Consider the following 20,773-nt stretch of genomic DNA (forward strand, 5'->3'; position numbering starts at 1 on the left):
GAACAGGCTGGTGTCTAGCGAGGGCACGGTGCTGGCGGAGCAGACTGGTGTCTAGCGAGGGCACGGTGCTGGAGCAGACTGGTGTCTAGCGAGGGCACGGTGCTGGCGGAGGGTACTGTTGGTAAAAGAAAAATGATAAATGGAGGGCAGAACTACAGGGAGAGCACCATCCTCCAGTGCACACATGCTGTTTAGGGGGTGTGGTTTTCCATATGTACAGGAGGTGCCTTGTGTATATGGTGTACTGTGGTATTTTTACTGTTCCCACCCCCCAGAATCAGTCCTCAAGTTAACATCCCAGGTAAATAATCACCTCAGTAAATACCTGAGATGCTAAATCAGACCTTCCAAGAGTACCTCATTGTTCTCCAGGTTAAGTTCAGAAGCAGTTGTTGCTCATTCTGTATCCTTTGTGACAAGTTGTCTCCAAATTTAATGTAAAGCAAACTACACGCTTAGCTGGTTTAGGTATCTGGTTGAAAACAATACCTGCAGGCTTCAGCTACCTGAAAACATTAGCCTTTGCATGTGAAAAGTTAACTTTTTGTCTGCTGTATGTGTGTTGTCTGTCTGAAAGCAGCCTGAGCATTGAGTTTGTTAGCCTTTAGCTAAACTTAGTTTCGTTTCAAAAACTGGATTTTATAATATAAAAGGTAGGTATATGAAATGTTGAAAATGCAGCAAGCACGAAATGCCAATTACAGCGCAAAGCATACATTTTATTCTTTATATGTAAATTACTTCCCTTCCTTTACCTTGTACCACACTCCCTCCTCCACACTTTTCTCTTCTGCCCTTATTTCTGTGCTGCCATGCTGGTTATGAGATTGAGAAGTGCAGATTGAGATTTTGAATACGTTTAAACAGCTCAAACCGTTATCAGATGAAAGTTTCTGTACGTCTTTTGTAGTTTTTATTGGTAATCACTTTCCATTTCTATCTAGTCAAAAGAAATCCCAGAAAGTGTCCCTCTTGTTCGAAGAAGAGGATGAAGTTGATCTCTTTGCATCTAAGCCAGCAGCCAGCAAAAATGCCCTTCCTCAGGTATTGAGATTGAAGTGCTGTGTGATACTTTTGGCAGTGAAACGCCATCTCTGTGTTTCTTTTCACAAATTAAAAACCACTCGCCCTTGCCTGGTGTGGAGCTGAACTGTACAGATCACTAAGATCCCAGACTGCCTCGTGAGTCTGTGCTGAGTTGGCTGATCTTAGCTGGGATACCCGTAAGCACACCGCAACTGGCTTCTGTGGTCCAGGTGAGGAGGGGACAAATCAGCCTGGTACCTGGTCCTGATCTCAACCTAAGTGCGCATGTGTGGACACAGTATGAGGGCAGGAACGGGATCTGTGCTACCACTACCACACCCCATCATTTCCCTACTTTACAACAGTGACTACACTTCAGAAAGTATTTCATTGGTTGTAAATTGCTTTGGGACATCCTGAGGCCATAAAAGGTGCTATGTTAATGCAAGTTCTTTCTTTGCATCAGTTAGCCTCCTGAATTTGCTATCTTAAGTTTATACACAGGAATGGGTACTTGGACAGCCAGTGGCCTATGGAAATGTACCTCAGTATGAGTTTGCTGCCTTCAGGAAAGGGGGCAGAATACTGTGGATGGGGCATTTGATTCTTTAAGTGGACTTGTTCTGCGCAGTGGTTTCTTTGTGCAGCTTAATACGCCTGCTTGGCTGCCTTATACTCTTATTTTGTCACTCTGTTTTGACAGAAGCCTGCTGCCTCTCCCCAGGGGTCGTCACTCTTCAGCAAAGTTGTGGAAAATGACTCTGTCGAGGAGTTTGGTGGGAAGAGGCAAGTGGAACAAGGGCTTGGCGTAAAACCAAGACCGGTGGGAGCAGTCCGCCTGTTCCCGGGGATCGATGTTCTAGAGCAGCAGACACAAGGAAACACAAAAATGGTACGTCAAACTTGGCAAAAATATGATGATTTTCCTGTGGATTTTTCTGACTTGGATTAGCCATTCTGAGGATGTGAGCGTCACTGGCAAGGCCGGCATTTGTTGCTCATCCTTAGTTGCCCTGAGATGGTAGTGGTGGGCCGCCTTCTTGAACTGCTGCACATAGCAGTTTGATACAACTGAGTGGCTTGTTAGGACACTTCAGGGGGCAGTCGACTGGAGTCACGTATAGGCCAGACTGGGTAAGGACGGTAGGTTTCCTTCCTTAAAGGACATTAATGAACCAGTTGCATTTTTACGACAATTTGACAGCTTTGTGGTCACATGAGCCCAATGCCACCTAGGCCGGCCCAACTACAAGTTCCCCCCTGACGAGTCCACCACTAACATAGATGGCCCAGTCAAACCAAGAGTGCATGCATAGAGTTAGCAACTCGATTTAGGGCTATTTTGAATTGGATGGAAAAGCACATGGAGATTGAGCATTCTATTAGAAACCCTTGGTATTGCTTTCCCCACTTGGGACGTGTAGCTTGCTTTAGGTGGCTATTAAGTTGTCTGCATTCCTTCCCAGAAACGGATGGATCCTGGGGGTGGAGAGTAGGGAGAGCTAGACACAGAGAAAGGAGGCTCTGATTGTTATAGTTGCGGTGGCGGGTGAATTTCAAATTCTCATTGGCAATGGATTTCAGAATCTGGCCATTAATAAAATGCATAGTTTAGCATTCAGATTGATTTTTTTTATATATTGTTCCAATATTTTCAGCTGGACTCTGACAGTGTAACTTCCCAGGAAGGTGATGCTCTGTCCAGACCGAGTGCCACTGATTCGCAGGAGGAATTGCAGAGCGGTCTCAACTCTGTAGTGAGCCTGTTTGATGAAGAGGAAGATGAGAATCAGGAGGATACGCACAGCCAATGCAGCCTGGTTAACGATGAAAAGGTAAACTACAGAATAGAAAGTTTACCGATTAAGTCCAGAATTAGTGCTTCACAAATGGCAACTTAATTATTTCCTCCTCTTCAGCTTCCCGAGAGTGGCGTAAGTACCAGAGTGTTCCAGGATGAGGAGTTGCTGTTCAGCCAACACCAGCAGAAGGACAATGACCCTGATGTTGACCTCTTTGCTGATGCTCTAAAACCAGAGGTTAGTTCTGAACTCCACTATTAAGTGGGGGAATCCTGTTGGATACCACCGACAGCAGGGGTTTCAAATGCTGGCATTGGGGACGGTTGGGCCCAGTGCCTGGGGAGCGGCCTCACAGTGGGCTGCGCTGTGTGTTTGCAACGTGCGGGAGTCCTCTGTGATCGGAGTCATGTGTGCCCTGACATCGCAGTTACGCATTGGAACGTGGCGGCTCAGTAGAGACACAATAATTGCAGAGCTGAGCGGCTCTCGGCGTTTCATGCTGCGGGTGGGTGGGTGCCAGGGCTGGACGGGCGGTGGGTGCCAGCTGCAGTGTCGAGTCCAGTCCAGTCTGTCACAGCAGCCTTTTGGCACTGGTTCGCTCATGGCTGCGCGCAGAGAAACACACTCCCTGATTTTACATAGTAAGCTCCCACTGTCTCCACTCGTGCTGGGCTCGGAGAAGGGAGCAGCGCATGGCACAGCCCCAGTCCCGCGCTCTCGGCTCCACTCCCAGGGCATCAAAAGCCCCTGTCTTACATGTTCACTCCTCGCTCGGCATCTCGCAGAGTTTGCAGCCAGAGCCTGAGCTTCAGTCAACAGCGAGGGGAACAGCTGAAAGATGAGACTCGAGGGGGCAGGGATTATTTTTCTAAATTAACATTTTGAGACACATCTAACTCCTCCATGTATTCTTTTTGTTTTTAAATATTTGGAAAAATAAGATGATGCATTGATTCTTTTACTTTGTGGTAAATAGATTTGGTTTTTATCTCGTGTGTACGTTAATCCTGCATAGAAAGTCACATTGGCCTTGGTTCTGGGTCGTTGCCTCGTTAGGTCCGTGTGTAAATTGTTTTTGGAGTAGGTGATAAAAATCTAGATCCCACAGTGCAGTAAGGAAGCAAGTAGTATGTCTACACTACACGCCTAGGCACTTCCCCTTTTTCTCTTGGCTTTAGAGAAGTAAGAAAAGGAAATGGTGAGTTTGTAAAGTAAGACCAACCAGAACAGACTGAGCTAAAGTAACTTGGGCCTAGTAGCCCAGTGAACCCACTCTTTGCAGAAACCGCAACAAATAACACACATAATGCTGCAATTGCGCTCCGTGGTTTGAAAGAAAATTGCTGATTTGGTGATTGTTACAACTACACAATTATTATGACTTCATGACTGGTGTAGGATCTGACAAAGGGGAACAGCTGAAAGAAAGAAGACAGACTTGCATTTATATGGTGCCTTTCATGACCTCAGGACATCCCAAAGTACTTTTGAACTGTTGTGATGTAGGGACGAGGGATTGGAGGGTGAGACTGGGATTTTAATGATACAAATCCATAAATCTTGGAGAGGTTCCCTAACTCATAGTGATAATAAATCTAACAATTCATTGATTTAATTTAACAATAAAGTAGTTATTTTGCCTCAGCTGAACCCATGCTTCCGATTCACTTGAGAAAAACAATTACTGCCGACTTCACTGCCTTCGTTACAAAAGAAAATTAGCTTTTTTTTTCAAAAGGAAAAATAATTGTTTTTCAAGCAATATTTTTTGCCGTCACTTTTGGACACCCACTCTGATACTGTGCAGTTTGAGACCCAGAACCCACACGGCGCCAATTGGATCAATTACCGGAGCATTGACATAAATTATGAAATTAATTTTGTTTTTTTTTGTGGACATGAATGAAAAGCCACATGCTTGGTGAAACAATGCAACAGTCGAAGACACTAGGACCTAAAGGTTCTTTGATTCCGCGCCTGTTTTTCAGGCTCAAGCGCCCAATATGGCGGGCGGCGTGAGCGCATACGTTCCATGCCAGTAGCGCACTGCCTGCTATATTGGTGAAGGCCAAAGCCCGCCCCTGAAACAGGTGCAAGGCTAACTATTTGCATATGCAAAGGACCTAAAGCCTGTCTAAGGCCTCCTTCCCAATATTGGTCTGCCCTGAACATAGCTGAGTTCAGGATAACCACGTCTGCGTGCAGCATAACCTGTGCTGCCTAAAGGGACCGCAGCAGGCCGTCACCTAAAAGGTATACTTTTTAAAAAAAATACTTAGCTGAATGTGGAGCCAGAAGAAACAGGAGTTCTGCTCCCTGCTCCACAGCAGTCCCGTCGACCGTTGTCAGCCCCAGTTCGCCCCTCTCTCAGGACCGACCTGAGGGCCATTGCCAGGGAGGCAGTCGGGCCCAACTCCGTCCTCGTAGAACCAACGAGCTGCCCCGAGACACCCAATTGACGTCCGCAGCTTGCCTGGGAATATGCTGATGAGGCCCAAGGCCCAGTTTTGGGTGAGCCTCAGGGCTCCAGTTTCAGGCGCTTATTTAGGCCATAAAACAGGCCATAACGAATTTCCGCCCCTACGAAGCAAACCATGGTGAGAAATATAAGTACTCAGGAAAGTTATGAAAAGATAAATTTTCTGAATTGGCACCGTTATTTAAAAAGCAGCAATCAATGCTTGTGAATGCTTGCCATGTAGGTGATACAATGTGATCACCCACAAAATAGCTGTGTCGTTGAAACCGTTTTTTTGAGGGCAAATTTTTTTGTATGCTAAAAGCTGCAGAAATAGTGGGGTGGAAATTCAAGCGAGCGCCAGGAGCCAGGGCCCGAGGCTCATCCGAAATTGGGCCTCAGGCCTCGTTTTAATAATAGAGATGAGCTGCCGGCGCCTCCAGACGCCGCTTGGCCGAAATCTAAATTGGGCTTGCTGCATTGCTGGTAGGTCCTGGGAGGTGGGGCGAAGGGCAGTGCAGGAGGACTGATCGCGGGCTGGCAGCAACCCACAGTGGTGCTGGGAGGAGCACTCCTGCTCCTCCTCCTCCCGGCTCCATAGAAAGAGAAGTAAAAATAAACTTCCCTCAACCATTTCTCCAGAAGCGTCCAGTGGTCCCTTTTAAGAACCGCTGTTTAGGCCGTTGTACAACTGGAAAAACTAGTCGGACCTTGCATGGCGCATACCTCACCTAGTTTTTCGCACATCTCGCCAGAATCTCCTGAAACAGATGCAGAACCTTTTGCAGATTTAAATTGATCCAGTGCTGATTTCAGGGGACTGCCAGGGCTGCCTAAAAAGGGTGAGGACCAATATGGCGGCAGCCATGCCGCTGACTCCGTTCAGGGACAGCACCTCCCGCCCAGAAATTGGTTTACATTGAACCCGTTTTTCGGGTGTAGGACAGGCGCAATGCATCCCAATTTCTACCCCAATGTGTCCAAATAACTTGCTGAATGTGGTCCACGCCAGGTACCAGAATGTGGGATCAGGCCCACCATATGAAATGAGTGCCACCCCTGAGCTACCGTCACAAGGAGTCCTGAAAGCTAAGTGTGCACATTTTAACATTGTAAACGTTGCCTATGGGATTTCCATAGTTTTCAATGGAGGGTGTGCCCCACGTAGCAATTTTAATACAAGAAGCACAGCAGTGAATGTCCCCTGGTCCTCCCCAATGTATAGGGACTTACCTAGAGGTGTTTATGATCAGCTTCTACACACATCCCTTGGGGAAATCCTTTTTTATCTTTTTCTTTTCCCCTCACTTCTCTCCTCAAAGATGAGTTAAATTTTAGAGGATCCTCAGTGATTCTGTGAGTAAGTGCACTATCCCAAGCGGTACCGAGCCATGGAGGTAGCAAGTTCGATTCACCCCAGATCTTAGCTGTGGTGGTGTCTGTTGCTACATTTGGCCTCATGAGGGATGGGGCTGGAGAGAGAATGGGGCAGGGTTCTCCTGATTATCGTCTGGGCTCAACTGTCGTCAACCAGCCTGACGCTCACAATCTAGACTCGCCCATGCAGAGTGGCCATTTGATGCCCTGTGCACTGAGGGGAGCTTCCAGTTATACCCAGGTGTATTCCCATTTCTCCTCCAAGTGGGGTTTGAGGCCCTGAATATTTGGGAAAGGTTTTTCTTTGCTTCCTGCATCACTTCCACAGTTGGACTGATAAATCCTAAATAACTTCAAAACCCCATGCTGTGAAATGTCTGCCTGTGGGACTGGATTGTGAGCTTCATTTTAGGAGGGAGCTTCTAAAGTGTTCAAAAGTTAACCAGAAATGACATCAAACTCATACAAAGGAAAGCTCTGTTCATGCTTCTTGACCCTGAGGTTATGTTGCAGGTTAAAAAGCCAGGAATAAAGCCACCAGCACCTTGTACAAAGCCCACAGAGCTGCCAAGCTGTGATCTCTTTGATGCAACCGACAATCTGTTCAGCACCACAAAGGTAATAAAAAATAAACTGCTGGAAATAGACGGCAAAGTGAGTTAGTATACGAAATTGATGGGCAGGAAAAGACCAGCTGGTCCATCAAGCCTGCCCCACACCATGATGGCTGGAGGAGCTGACTGGGCACTTCCTCCCTCTCTTTTCCTCTTTCCTCCCCCCCCCCCCCCCCACCCCCAAACAAACCAAGCAGCCATGTAATCTCCTGGGAGAGGCAAAAAATGAGAAAAAACCCAAGGCCAACAAGGGGAAAAATACCCTGGAAAATTCCTCTCCGGCCCCCTCAAGCGATCGAAACCAGTCCAGGAGATCACATGGACCAAGTGTTATCTATTAATCCACTTACCTTCTACATGATGTGATCTCTGCCCCAGTCAGGAACCGGTCCAGCTCCCTCTTGAAGGCAAACAGAGAGTCAGCACCCACCACACCTGCTGGCAATGTATTCCAGAGGCTCACTACTCTCTGGGAAAAGATGAACTGCCCAACATCCAGTCTGTTCCTACTCTTCCATAGTTAAAACTCCTGTTCCCATGTCCTCTCCAATCTGTTAAACTGGAATAATCTATTAATAGAAATGTTATCCAGTCCTCCAATTATTTTATGGACCCCTATCCAGATTTCAATCCGGAGAAGTGTGAGGTAATGCATTTGGGGAGGGCAAACAAGGCAAGGGAGTACACAGTAAATGGAAGGATACTGAGAGGTGTAGAGGAAGTGAGGGACCTTGGAGTGCATGTCCACAGATCCCTGAAGGTGGCAGGACAGGTAGATAAGGTGGTTAAAAAGGCATACGGGATACTTTCCTTTATTAACCAAGGCATAGAATACAAGGCATGAGGACGGCCTCAACCGGGATCTTGGGTTCATGTCACGCTACACGTTACCCCACCAGCGAACAAATGTTATCTGTTTTTAATATAATGGGTCATTTGCTGGCTTTCTCTGCCTTCCGGATGTTTCTGCCTCTCTGTTTTTTTTCTCTGTTTTTTTTCCCCGTTTGTTTTTTTGTTGAATGTGTATTCGGGGGTTCTGCAGGTGACACCTCTCTGTCTGAACACGGTGATTGCCTTGGCAACGGGCAGTTGCAGGGGCAGTCTGTAAACACCATGTATTGTTCTATATGTATAAATGCGTAGGCTTCAAGGAGCTCCTGAACATTTACCTGAGGAAGGAGGAAGTCTCCGAAAGCTTGTGAATTTAAAATAAAATTGCTGGACTATAACTTGGTGTTGTAAAATTGTTTAGAATACAAGAGCAGGGAGGTTATGCTAGAACTGTATAAAACATTGGTTAGGCCACAGCTTGAGTACTGTGTACAGTTCTGGTCACTACATTACGGGAAAGATGTGATTGCACTAGAGAAGGTACAGAGGAGATTTACGAGGATGTTGCCAGAGTTGGAGAATTTTAGCTATGAGAAAAGATTGGATAGGCTGGGGTTGTTTCCTTTGGAACAAAGGCTGAGGGGAGATTTAATTGAGGTTTTTAAAATTATGACTGGACTAGATAAAGTGGATAGGGAGGACCTATTTCCCTTAGCAGAGGGGTCAGTGACCGGGGGGCATAGATTTAAAGTAATTGGTAGAAGGATTAGAGGGGAGCTGAGGAGAAATGTTTTCACCCAGAGGGTGATGGGGGTTTGGAACTCACTGCCTGAAAGGTTGAGGCAGAAACCCTCAACTCATTTTAAAAAGTACTTGGATGTGCACCTGAAGTGCCGTAACCTACAGGGTACGGACCAAGGGCTGGAATGTGGGATTAAACTGGATAGCTCTTTTTTGGCCAGCAGGGATATGATGGGCCGAATGGCCTCCTTCTGTTCCATAACTTTCTATGATTCTATCAAGTCACCTCTGAGCCAACGCTGCTGGAAAGAAAATAGATCAAAGACCTTGAGCCTGTCTGAGTAGCTGAGGTTCTTCAGGCTGGGAATCATTCTTGTAGCTCTCCACTGGACCTTTTCTAAGGCCACTATAGCACCCGCCACGTGGGGGGAACCAAAACTCGGCACAGTACTCTAGGTCAAAAGCCAAATACTGCAGATGCTGGGAATCTGAAATAAAAACAAAGTGCTGGAAATACTCCGTCAGGCAGCATCTTTGGAGAAAGAAACAGAGTTAATGCTTCAGGCTGATGACACTTTTCTGTTTTTATTACAGTACTCTAGATGTGGTCTGACCAGTGACCTGTATAGTGATAAAATGGTGTCCTTTGATACTGAATTAGATCTGTGAGGGGACACAGATGAACATTTTAGATGGAAGCTTTGTCAGAATTGTTTGCAGCAGCATTCCTAGCCAGCTAGAGACCACTTTAATCGGATTTTAAAGTCAGGCTGGATGCTGCTTCTCTCATGTTAAACTGCAAAATGGATAATAATGAGATTTTCAAAATAAACTTCATCTTGTTCATGCAGTGGGAATAAAATAAATGAAATGTCCCTGGAGGAAGGAGTGGAATCATTTAAACTTTACTGATCAGTGGGAATGTATTTTAGCACACTGTACTGTCCTCTGGGCTCCAACCTGGAACAGACCGATGGGACAAAAGCATCTCTTTGCTATTCGTGTTTTTCCTGGTAAAACCGTGTAATATTAGAGCCTGCAGCCTGTCTGGTTTGTGGATGATGAAGTGACATCGGGCCACTTACAGGGATGTGGTGCTGAGCTTAAAACTGCTGTGTGATGTGGATTGAGTCCACATGAATGAGCCAAGAGTTGTTTGGCATAAGATGGGTATTTTTATTTTACATAGAATTTACAGCACAGAAACAGGCCATTCGGCCCAACAGGTCCATGCCGGTGTTTGTGCTCCACACGAGCCTCCTCCCATCCTACTTCATCTAACCCTATCAGCAAGTCCTTTCTCCCTATGTACTTATCCAGCTTTCCCTTAAATTTAATTTATGTAATTCACAAGTTTCATTGTTAAAACTTTTTTTATTTTTTTATGTGAAGCCGTGGTCTTCAAAGGCGCCTTCATCCACAGCGAATATTTTTGAAGACAAAGGAAATGAGGGTCTCTTCAGGACTGTTCCCTCGAAGCCACCTGTGACGCATGCGGTAATTCTTGGCATTTATAATTGTACAAAACGAAGGTTTGTGGTAAGGCCATCAAGCCTGCCCTACCCAGACAACAGGGCTATCACATCCAGCAGTGATCCATCCCCTAAACACACCATCTCACGAGGGAGGCGAAAAAATGTGGTGGGGGGGGGAAACTGCAGCCATTTCAGAAAAAAATCCTCTTTGTCTCCCTAAGTCGACCGTGCAAGGGTCTAGGAGTCTGGTAGCCCAGACTTCCTCATAATCACTGCTAAATAACAACTAGCTGGAGGTGCTGTCTTCTCTCTCTCTCTCTCTCTCTCTCTCTCTCTCTCTCTCTCTCTCTCTCTCTCGAGTTCATCAGGTTCCCATTGCAAGGTCTGTAGTGACGACTCACTCCACGTGTTTTTATAGTCTGTTGTTGAGGGTAATTGTTGGCTTGACTCTTTCCCCACGGGTACAACAGTGTAGAAATAACGTGTCATTAAACATTCCGATGACTCCCCAAAAGTTTATAATGTGCCACTCGAGAGCATCTCGGTATCACTCTCGGGCCTGATTATTTTTAGTGTATTTAAACTTGAGGATTCTTGCTGCAACCTGATTCTTGGTGACCAAATTGCAAGCTATAAATCTCTGCCCAGCTGAATGACCAGCATGAATTGTACCTGCATTTCAGCTACGGGCAGAGGCCAATGATTGTACCAAGTAGGAATATGAGTTAATCAAACGTACAAATTTCTATCTTCATGTGCTCTATACAAAGCTTGAAGGAAAGAGGGCCCAAAAAAGCACTTAATCAGGCTGCAGCAGACTTCACCCTGCCTTGTTTCATGGCTAGTCTGCAGATTTGACCAATCCCTGGGGTGGGGGAAGAGATGGGGTGTGGTTTCTCTCAGTTGCACAGCTGTTAATTTTTCTATTAGTTTTAATGGTGTAAACAGTACTATATGCCAAGACAAATTGGAGATTTATAATGGGAGTAGTAGAGTTAGGGGTCGTAAAGTTTGTCAGTAATTCTTAAGCTAACTAGATTCTTTTGAATTTTCTGATGGCCCCTAGTTCCTCTAAGAAATGGTATGCTGACTGCTGAATGAGATCTTGAGGCCAAGTCAGCTTTAGAGAATCACCTATGACGCTTGTTACAATAGTGTTGGCAATGTGAGGCTCCCTTTTCTCTTGATGGGTAACTGCGACATCTGGTGTGAGACACAGACCTGGAAGGGACTAGAATATAAAGGCGAGGAAGTTATGCTGCAGCTATACAAAGCCCCGGTTAGACCTCACCGGGAGTACTGTGTACAGTTCTGAGCACCGCGCCTTGGAAGGAGTGCAGTGCAGATTTACCTGAATTCCCAGGGCTCTAAGGGTTAGATTGAGGAGAGATTACATAAACTAGGCTTGTATTTGGAATATAGACGGTTAAGGGGTGATTTGATGGATGTTTTTAGGATTTTGAAAGGAATTGATAGGGTAGATTGAGAAACTTTTTCCACAAGTGGGGGGGCGTCTGGGACAAGGGGACATAAACTTAAAATCAGAGCCAGGCCATTCAGGAGAGAAGTTCGGAAACACTTCTTCACTCAAAAGGTGGTAGAAGTGTGGAACACTCTGCCAGAAAAAGCAGTAGATGCTAGTCGGTCCGACCATCCATGCGGGACCGACCGGTCAGTGCCATGTAGGATCTGAACCACAGCGTAGGTCATGACCTGTATCGTCTTCTTTTTCTTTCGTTGAAGAAGCCGGTGCTTAAGGGGACCGAGAGCTCGCGTGATGCTGCCACCAAAACCGTTGAACATCCTGAAAAAGCACAAGGTGAAGTGCTGAGCAAAGCGGGACCAGAGGAGAAGGAAGTAAGGAAGCTTAATGTTTCTTGGAGTTTTGAATCCAGTTTGACACCACTTCTGTTAGGTTTATATTGCTTCACATCGAAACACTTGTGTTTGCTGTCACCCCTGGTGCATAGGATTTACACTGCAGGACTACTTCCAGAACACAGGTGGCAACACACACACAACTGTGCAGGTTTTAAAAGTAATTTACCCTACAGCACTGTTGTTGAGATCAGCTCTGTACAGTAAATGCAACAATGACAGTATGTGGGAGAATGGGTTTTCACAATTATTCAAATTACAAACATTAAAAATGTGAGCCAGTATCCTTTGGGTGGACTGTAGTGGGTGCTGTACATTGTAGTTCTGTAAATTTTTGCCCAGTGTTTAATTAGAAATATTTGGTGCTGAAACTGACTGTGCTTTCGTTTCCTGATTCCCCTCCCTCCACAGAGACTCACCAACGCAGGTCCCATTAAAACAAAAGGGCCTTCCTCTCGGATTGGAAAACTCCAAGTAACTGTTTTGTAACTTTTCTTATTTATAAGATTTATAAAATTCTTCTTTTTCACTTTGGACACTTCCTGCTTTGCTGTTACTTTGTCTTCAGAAATCTGCCCTCCACGCTGGTGTCTCAAGTTGGCACTGAGCGGTGTGAACAGGAGACGCTCCCTAAGTGTTTTGAGTCTGGTTTCATTGTACTTGCAGCAGCAACTTACAACTGTCAAGTCGAGGAAAGCTGGGGGGGTGGTGGGGAAGAGAACAATTCTCTTTTAAATTCTGAAACGAAAATGGTTGCCTTTTGGGAGTAAACCATACCTGACCGAGCCAACTCACTCACCAGCTTCTAGCTCCATTCACGTTGGAAGTTCTGGATACACTCAGGTTTTTTCCAACTTTCTCTTGCCCTCCCAAAGATGTTGGTGCTTTTTCATGGCTCCTCTGATAGCTCGCCCAAGTGGCTTAGTTGTGTGATCCCGAGATGGTTGCTGTCGACAGCCTATCTGACTCAAGGGCGTTATAGCTGAGGCTGAGCCCATTCTCACCCAGCCAGCACGCGCACATGCACTTTCGAACAGGGCCACTAATTGATTTACTTTCACCCCTGCTCCCTCTTTAATGCAGGGCGCTGAGGATAATTGCAGCACCCAATCTGCTGCTCCGGCTGAGCTCTGCTATCTCCGCACAAATTGGGGATCGGGTCACGGATCTTCTGGTCTGTGTGGCTTAGTACTATATTGGTGCCCTTACCTACTGGGGAGAGCGGTGCAGAATCTAGGTACAGCTATTGATAACCTCCTTGTGCTCTCTGGCTGTGGGTTTTCTTAGCCCTCGTGCAGCCATCGATCCCGCGGAGGAAAAAGGCTTAATTAAGATGGATGATCAGTGTAATTGAGAGTCCCTGAATGTCAGACTCGTTGTATGTATGCGGCGGATCTGTGACTTGACAGTTTGAGTTTTACTTTACTTCTCTTCCGCAGGCTGCTCAGTATTATTGCTTCATGTTACGTTTTCACTAACAGTAAAGTGCAGCAGTGAACACTGATGAATTTCATCAAAATCTTCACTGATAACTGCATGCTTCAGTGCTGGTGCAAGAAGGACAACAGGCTTTTTAACCAGTTCTTTGTGAACAGTCATTGAATTTAAAAGGCTGTTAAATCTTCACTGCTTAAAAACTAACCGCATTTTAGACAGCTTTTAACTGTACAATGGTATAAGTGCGCACATGCTTGTCTTATTTCCTCTTATTCAGGTATTTGCCTCTCTATTTTGGCTCAGTTTTGTAGTTTCATATCTGGTTATATCCGTTTCCCTAATTTTCCTCTCCTTTTTAATGGGGGAAAAAAAAGGCAAACCTGGCAATTAACCCAGCGAGCCTTCTGCCAGGAGCTTCGCCCAAAGTTACTGGTGTTACGCCTGGGTCAGCATCACTTCCGTCTCCGCCTCGTTTGTCTCCGAGCATTGCCACAGCTTCAGGACCAGCTCCAAGTGAGGGCATCAGTGTGAGTTTTGATCGTCCAGTGCAGGTGGACACTTTGCCCAGTGTTATTAAGGTAAGATGTGACAAAAATGAAGCGTTTTAGTTAAATGTTTAGCTTGGTGCTTTTTAAATATTTAAAAGTGAGCTTCACTTTCAGAAATTGTAACTTAACTTGATAAAGCATTGCAAAGATTGTTCAGTTGTTTGTATAGTTTGTTTGAGGGAGGAGCCAAGCCCCACAATTCAAATATTGCATGATTTGTTCAGATTTGTTTGCTTGGCAGCTTTTTGAACTAAATGTAGGTATTTAAATTCATGGAGCATAGGTTACTATTTTGGGGTATTTATCAATCTAATTTTCAAAGAATTGAATATTGGAGTCTTCGAAGAGATGTTCTAACTGGAAAAGTCTGAAGAGAATAAGATAGTCGAGACAACTTCCATCGTTGATGAGGAAAGCTGTAAAAAAAAAACACTTTTTTAAAAATCTAGTTTTAGCACTAAGTTGCTAATTATTATTTTCCTTTATTAAAGGAGTTAGCATAGTGCAAAAACTGTGAATATGTTGTGTTACTGCTTATTGCTGTTTAATAAGTCTGGCAATTAAAGCCTAAAATGAGATCCGAAGTAGTGTACTGCGTTCAGTTCTGGGCACCGGAACTCAGGGAAGGGCCTTGGAGGGGGTGCAGCGCAGATTCACAGAATGATACCTGGGCTAAAAGGTTTAAATTATGAGGATAGGTTGCATAGACTGGGCTTGTATTCCCTTGAATATAGAAGATTATGGGGTGATGTAATTGAGGTGTTAAAGATGATTAAAGGAGTTGATAGGGTAGATAGAGAGAAACTATTTCCTCTAGTTGGCGATTCCAGATCAAGGGAGCATAACCTTAAAATTAGAGCTAGGTCGTTCAGGGGTAATGTCAAAAAGTACTTCTTCACACAAAGGGTAATGGAAATCTGGAACTCTCTTCCCCCAAAACGCTGTTGAGGCTGGGGGTCAATTGAAAATTTTAAAACTGAGATTGATAGATTTTTAGGCAAGGGTATTAAGGGTTAGGGAATCAAGGCAGGTAGATGGAGTTAAGATGCAGATCAGCTAATTGAATGGCGGGTACAGGCTTGAAGGGCTGAGTGGCCTGTTCCTATGAAGATGAGGATTCGGTGGAGACAGGGAATGGAGCAAGTGCCTGAAGAAAGGGTTCTTTTATCCCAGATGCACCGCCAATTGTACTGAGCTATCAGGGCAAGTGGAAACACTCCCGAGGATGTAGGGTATTGGGGCTAGTCTACACAAGTAGTCTGAAACACAGAAGCCAAAAATATCAGGAGTATAAAGAGTAGAAGGCCCAACAAAGTAACAAATACACATGTAATAATATTAAGAATGTGATGTGAAATTTATGATGCAGTATTGAATGTGAAGTTGGAAGTTACACCGGTCCGATTCATGAGGTAGAGTATTGTGTTCAGTGCCTTACTCTGTTACTTCCATGTGTGTTAGTGTATATATTTTGCTAACTGCACAGCAAACTGTAAGTTTATCATGGGCTTGCTGTGCAGTTAGGGCATTTTCTTGCTGCAATGTTGGTCGGCCGTTTTTCAAATTAGGAATAATTACCATAGAATCCCTTTGCATGCTGGATTATTTTGCGAAGAGGTGACATCTCAAGGAATGGGGGAGTTGGGGTGGGAGGAGAGCAGTGGGGTTCTGGGAGTAAAGCGAAAGGGGGGAACTTTGACCCGAGAGCACGAGGGTTTCTGAGGTCTGGAATCACGTGGTCTGTGAGGCTGGTGGGGGAGGGAGAGAAGTCTGTATTTCTCCATAGTGGGGCTGGTGGGTATTCTGCAAGGTTTTTTTTCATTTATTTTGCAAGATCATCCATGCTTATCCTTTTCTCTTGTAGGGCCGTGCAAGAGTAGCAGGGAAGCGTCGACTTCCAACGAGGGTGGCACGGAGACTGGCAGCTCAGCAGTCCGACGAGGTAGAAGAGTTGGACCAGAGATCGGAAGTCGATGGTGTGTTATCAGAAGGGAACGGTATTGCAAACATTTCACCGACAGTCCTGGTCCAAAAAACAAACTTGGACAAGACGCCCGCAGCAAAGTGGTCCCTGTCGCCTGAAGCATCACCCGGTAAAGATGCCGGCCCGCTCTCTGCCACCACTGTAAAGCAGACGGTGCACTCCGACCTCTTTGGTTCAGGCGACCTGTTCAAGCCAAGCTTGGCGCAGGGACCGACTCCTGCAGCTGGGACGAGGGAGGACTCTTTGCCCAAGAAGGAGCCAACCCAGTCGATATTTGCACCAAGTGAAGATGATCTTTTCCAGCCAAATAAACGGACTGTGAAGAAACCCAAACCAGTCGCTTTTCTCGAAGAGGAAGCTGGTGACAATCTCTTTGGAACAGCAAAATTGGGGAGAACTAAACCAGCAACACAGAGTTCAAAATCACTAGATATCTTTGAGGTAATTTTTTGTTGCTTAAAAATAGATGCTTGGTGAAACTCTTACCCTCTGGCTTTTAATGACACCAGAAGAGGCTGTGCTGATGATTCTTTTCTATTTTAACTTTTCTTACTAATTTTCTCTCTCCCCTCACCTTACTTGAAAAGTAGTGGGTCAAGTTGTGTACGGTTCCTCAAGAATTAATAGCCTCTCGCTACCTCCTCCAAGTTTCCGTTAGTCATGTGGGAGCCTGGTTGGCGCATCGGCAGGCTATTCCACTGGCAGAGGCATCGCAGTCGAGCCCAATCCCTGTCCTTTTCCAGACGTTTGCATCTGCCTTCAAACGTGGGCCACCGGATAGTGATCATGAATGGCAGCCATGTCTGAAACCAATTAAGATGTGCTAGTAGCCAGGCCATGTGCCCCTGTCATGTCTTTGGACTGGAATCCACGGCAGAGAGAACCCCAGCATTATAGTACGGGAGGTTTCCGAGAGATGCCTTAATAATGGAGTGTCTTTTAGGACTGAAGAAATTTAGATTTTGAAATCCTGGGTTTGACCAGCAAATGAGTTAAACTGAATGTTGTAAGTTGTCCTTCTAGAGCAGACCCCCGGGGCGGAGGGGACTGAACACTTTATAAACGTGCATATTTTGCACAGGGTGAAGGAGCTCAGTCTGGTTAATAATGCTGCCCTTTAAGTCTTTCAAATAATTGCCTGCTGAGATAATCCTTTTCCTTTTGTCAGGATGATTTGTTTGCCACGGGATCTGTTACCATAGCCAAGAAAAGCAATGAGGGAAGCACTGATGTCAACCTCTTCGATGATCATGTCGACATATTTGCTGACTTATCGAAAGTAGCACCGAAAGAGAAGAGGAGCAGGAAGAAAGTAGAAACCAAGTCTATATTTGACGATGACATGGGTATGTATACTCGATGGGAAATGGGTATGTATACTCGATGGGAAATGGGGTACACCTCAGCCCTGCTGTGTAGCATATGGAAACATTAAAATTTTACAGCACAGTAGGTGGTCAGTCGGCCCATCGTGCTTGTGCTGGCCCTGTGAAGGAGCTGTCCAGTTCGTTCCATTCCACTGTCCTTTTCTCGTATCATTTGAAATTTTTCTTTTTCAAATATTTATCCACTTCCTTTTAAAAATTGTTATGGATTCTGTTTCCATCAGTGTTGCTGGTATGGAATTCCATGCCCCAACAACCCTCTGTCAATAAATATATTCTCCTAAACTCTCCCTTCTGCTCCCCAGTTATTGACTCACTGACTTGTAGAAGTATTTTTTTCCCTATTTACCTTCTATAATTTTGCAAATCTGTCAGATGTGCTCTTAACTTTTCTGTTTTAATGAAATGGGCCCGTTCCTATCGTCTTTACTCATAACTAAAGCCTCTCATCCTTAGTGTCACCCTAGCGAATCTCTCGTGCACCCTTTTGACATCCTGCTTATGGTAGCACATAAACCTGGACACACAACACACTCATTGGAACAACTTGGGGGGGGGTGCATGCATGTGTGTGCGTGTTGTGTAAACTCACTATTTACAACAGTGGTTCCAGTCTTTCTAAGAGTTTAACTGTTCCAAAGAAAATCAAGTAAAGAGGAGGCTGAGGGGTGATTTAATTGAGGTGTATAAAATTATGAGGGGCCTAGATAGAGTGGACAGGAAAGACCTAGTTCCCTTAGCAGAGGGGTCAATAACCAGGGGGCATAGATTTAAAGTAATTGGTAGAAGGATTAGAGGGAAGCTGAGGAAAAAATCTTTTCACCCAGAGGGTGGTGGGGGTCTGGAACTCACTGTCTGTAGAGGCAGGAACCCTCATCACATTTAAAAAGTACTTGGATGTGCACTTAAAATGCCGTAACCTACAGGGCTACAGACCAAGAGCTGGAAAGTGGGATTAGGCAGGATAGCTCTTTTTCGGCTGACACAGACAAGGTTCTTTTAAATTGGACGATAAGTTAAATTTATTCATGCATTGTTCATTTAGGGACTACTCCCACCCTTCTATCAGCCAGCTGGGGCTCAAAGGTCAGAAGGTAGCTTGAATTTAATTTTTAATCCCAAAGTAGCCCCCACAATACAGAAATTGCGTCCAATACAAAGAGATCTCCTTTCCAAACCAAATGGTCTCCTTCTGTGCCGTAAATTTCTATGATTAAAGATGCATTAAAAATATTTTGGAACATTATGGAACATGAAAATGCCACACAGCCCATAAAGCCCAGTCATTCCACAGACCTATAAGGACTCTACCCTATCACAATCCTGCTTCTATCGTGAGCAGAAATAAAAGGCAGGAAGTTCTCTGCTGATCATCGCCTCCTTCAAGTAGGTGACATTGTGGCAGAGGAATTCACCCCAGAACCAACCTGCTTTTGGTGTGAAAGACGAGATCTTTTAGGAATAAGAAAAGACCACTGAGCCCACAACCCATCCCTTTTTGATTGCTGAACTCTGCACTCTCACCGTATGCTTCAATCCCCCCCTTTCTCCAGCAGACTTTTGAGTCCACTTTTAGTATTTATTAAACAATTCAGTTGCCCAATTCTGCAGCTTAACTTCATTCATACTGCTAATTTCCTGCTTGCCATAGTTAACAGTTCACCTGGATCAGCTTGATCAATTCCCTCATAGTTTTGAATTTGGTTTGGAAAGGAGATCTCTCTGTATCGGATGCAATTTCTGTATTGTGGGGGCTACTTTGGGATTAAAAATTAAATTCAAGCTACCTTCTGACCTTTGAGCCCTAGCTGGCTGATGGAAGGGTGGGAGTAGTCCCTAACTGAACAATGCATGAATAAATTTAACTTATCGTCCAATTTAAAAGAACCTTGATAAGGGGCTTCCTCTTGAGGCTTTCTGTTCTGTCTTGATTCACCCTCTTTGGGCAGTCAAGCTGCTCCCTGGGGCAAATGTCGTTACTGGCTGCTGTTTTAACACAACACAGTAACCAATCGGGCAATGCGAAGGGACTATACAGCTGGATCCCCGTTCTTTCCTCCCTCCCCCACCCACCCATAGCTTTGTTTCTAGATAGTGGGGTCTAGGAGTGGAAGGGGCTGTGTTTTTTTGTCTTTTTTCTAAATTGCTGATGACCTTTATTTCAGATGATATTTTTGCTTCAGTCAGTACAAAGAAACAATCCAAACCCAAGACCAGATCAAACCATGTTGCCGTTCCGATCAGCACGCCAGATAGCAAAGCTGTGGACATTTTTGACGATCCTTTGAACGCTTTTGGACCATAAGATTCGGTGACGAGCAATGTTAGAGTTATGGGGGTGGGGGGTGGGGGCAGCGGGGAAGGGAGAATGTTTCTTATTGTTTGACACAAAGGAAGTGTTCTATTGCACCATATGAAGGAATACTTTGTCTAAATAACATTGTGGCTAAACCATAAACAAGCTTGTTTCTTTAAGCATAGGCACCATGCTAATGCAGACTGCATACGCTTCGATACTTGCCTGTGGGTGTAACTACCTTGTGTTTAAGATTTGAAGCTTCATACCGTGCTCACAGGAATAGTTCTGAACACTTCACACTCATTTCCTTCGCTCTCCTAACCTTGAGATGTGCTCCATTTTTCTCTTTCTCCTCCTCCTCTGTACCATCGTTGGTTCCTTAATCATTAAGTCATGTTTTGTTATCATTTGTCCAACTTCTAATCAACCTCACTTTTTATATTAGTGAGAATTCTTCTCTCAAGTCAGTTTACCTAACCGATGGAAAGTTTTAATGTTTTGAATGTTAAGCACTTCATCTAAAAGCTGATTGGTGGGATTGTCACCCTTCTGATGACCTTTGGTCATTGAATTTTATTAGATTAATTCTCCTGTAAATTTTTTGTGATATCGGTTTGAGGTTGTTTGTTATTTTCATGAACTGTGTTACAAGTTTCCATACGAAGACTGTCTAAGATCAGTGCAATATAATGTAAATACTTCTGAAAAGAAAGACATTCTTTGTAAATAAATTCATTGCAGGCTTACAAAAGCCGCAGAACAGTAGACCTCATGGCATTTATTGGGTACTGAGGCCAATGTGTTGAGATCAACAAATTGCCGTCATATCTGTTACATTCACACTGATGCCTTTGGTTCTGTTTAATCCTGTTTTGAGTTTAAATTGCTCAGAAAAATAAAAACTGCACAGTGAACAAA

At 44.8% G+C, this 20,773-nt stretch overlaps 1 protein-coding gene across 8 annotated transcripts in view; it reads left to right on the forward strand.

Annotated features, from left to right (window-relative positions):
- Positions 1 to 20,773, forward strand: part of washc2c (WASH complex subunit 2C) — a 60,681-nt gene extending 39,908 nt beyond the window's left edge. For 5 of the 8 annotated variants that reach the window (XM_067972694.1, XM_067972701.1, XM_067972699.1 and 2 more), the window contains 12 exons: positions 945 to 1,044; positions 1,730 to 1,918; positions 2,685 to 2,861; positions 2,946 to 3,065; positions 7,177 to 7,281; positions 10,242 to 10,346; positions 12,068 to 12,181; positions 12,614 to 12,676; positions 14,014 to 14,217; positions 16,052 to 16,612; positions 17,340 to 17,517; positions 19,722 to 20,773. In XM_067972694.1, coding sequence (XP_067828795.1) covers positions 945 to 1,044; positions 1,730 to 1,918; positions 2,685 to 2,861; positions 2,946 to 3,065; positions 7,177 to 7,281; positions 10,242 to 10,346; positions 12,068 to 12,181; positions 12,614 to 12,676; positions 14,014 to 14,217; positions 16,052 to 16,612; positions 17,340 to 17,517; positions 19,722 to 19,861 — 2,056 coding nt within the window. In that variant the 3' untranslated portion in view covers positions 19,862 to 20,773. The remainder of the gene's footprint in view (positions 1 to 944; positions 1,045 to 1,729; positions 1,919 to 2,684; positions 2,862 to 2,945; positions 3,066 to 7,176; positions 7,282 to 10,241; positions 10,347 to 12,067; positions 12,182 to 12,613; positions 12,677 to 14,013; positions 14,218 to 16,051; positions 16,613 to 17,339; positions 17,518 to 19,721) is intronic. The other 3 variants (XM_067972697.1, XM_067972698.1, XM_067972700.1) reach the window with 3 other exon arrangements.

The sequence above is a fragment of the Heptranchias perlo genome, chromosome 36, assembly GCF_035084215.1.
Source record: "Heptranchias perlo isolate sHepPer1 chromosome 36, sHepPer1.hap1, whole genome shotgun sequence".
Taxonomy (NCBI): Eukaryota; Metazoa; Chordata; class Chondrichthyes; order Hexanchiformes; family Hexanchidae; genus Heptranchias; species Heptranchias perlo.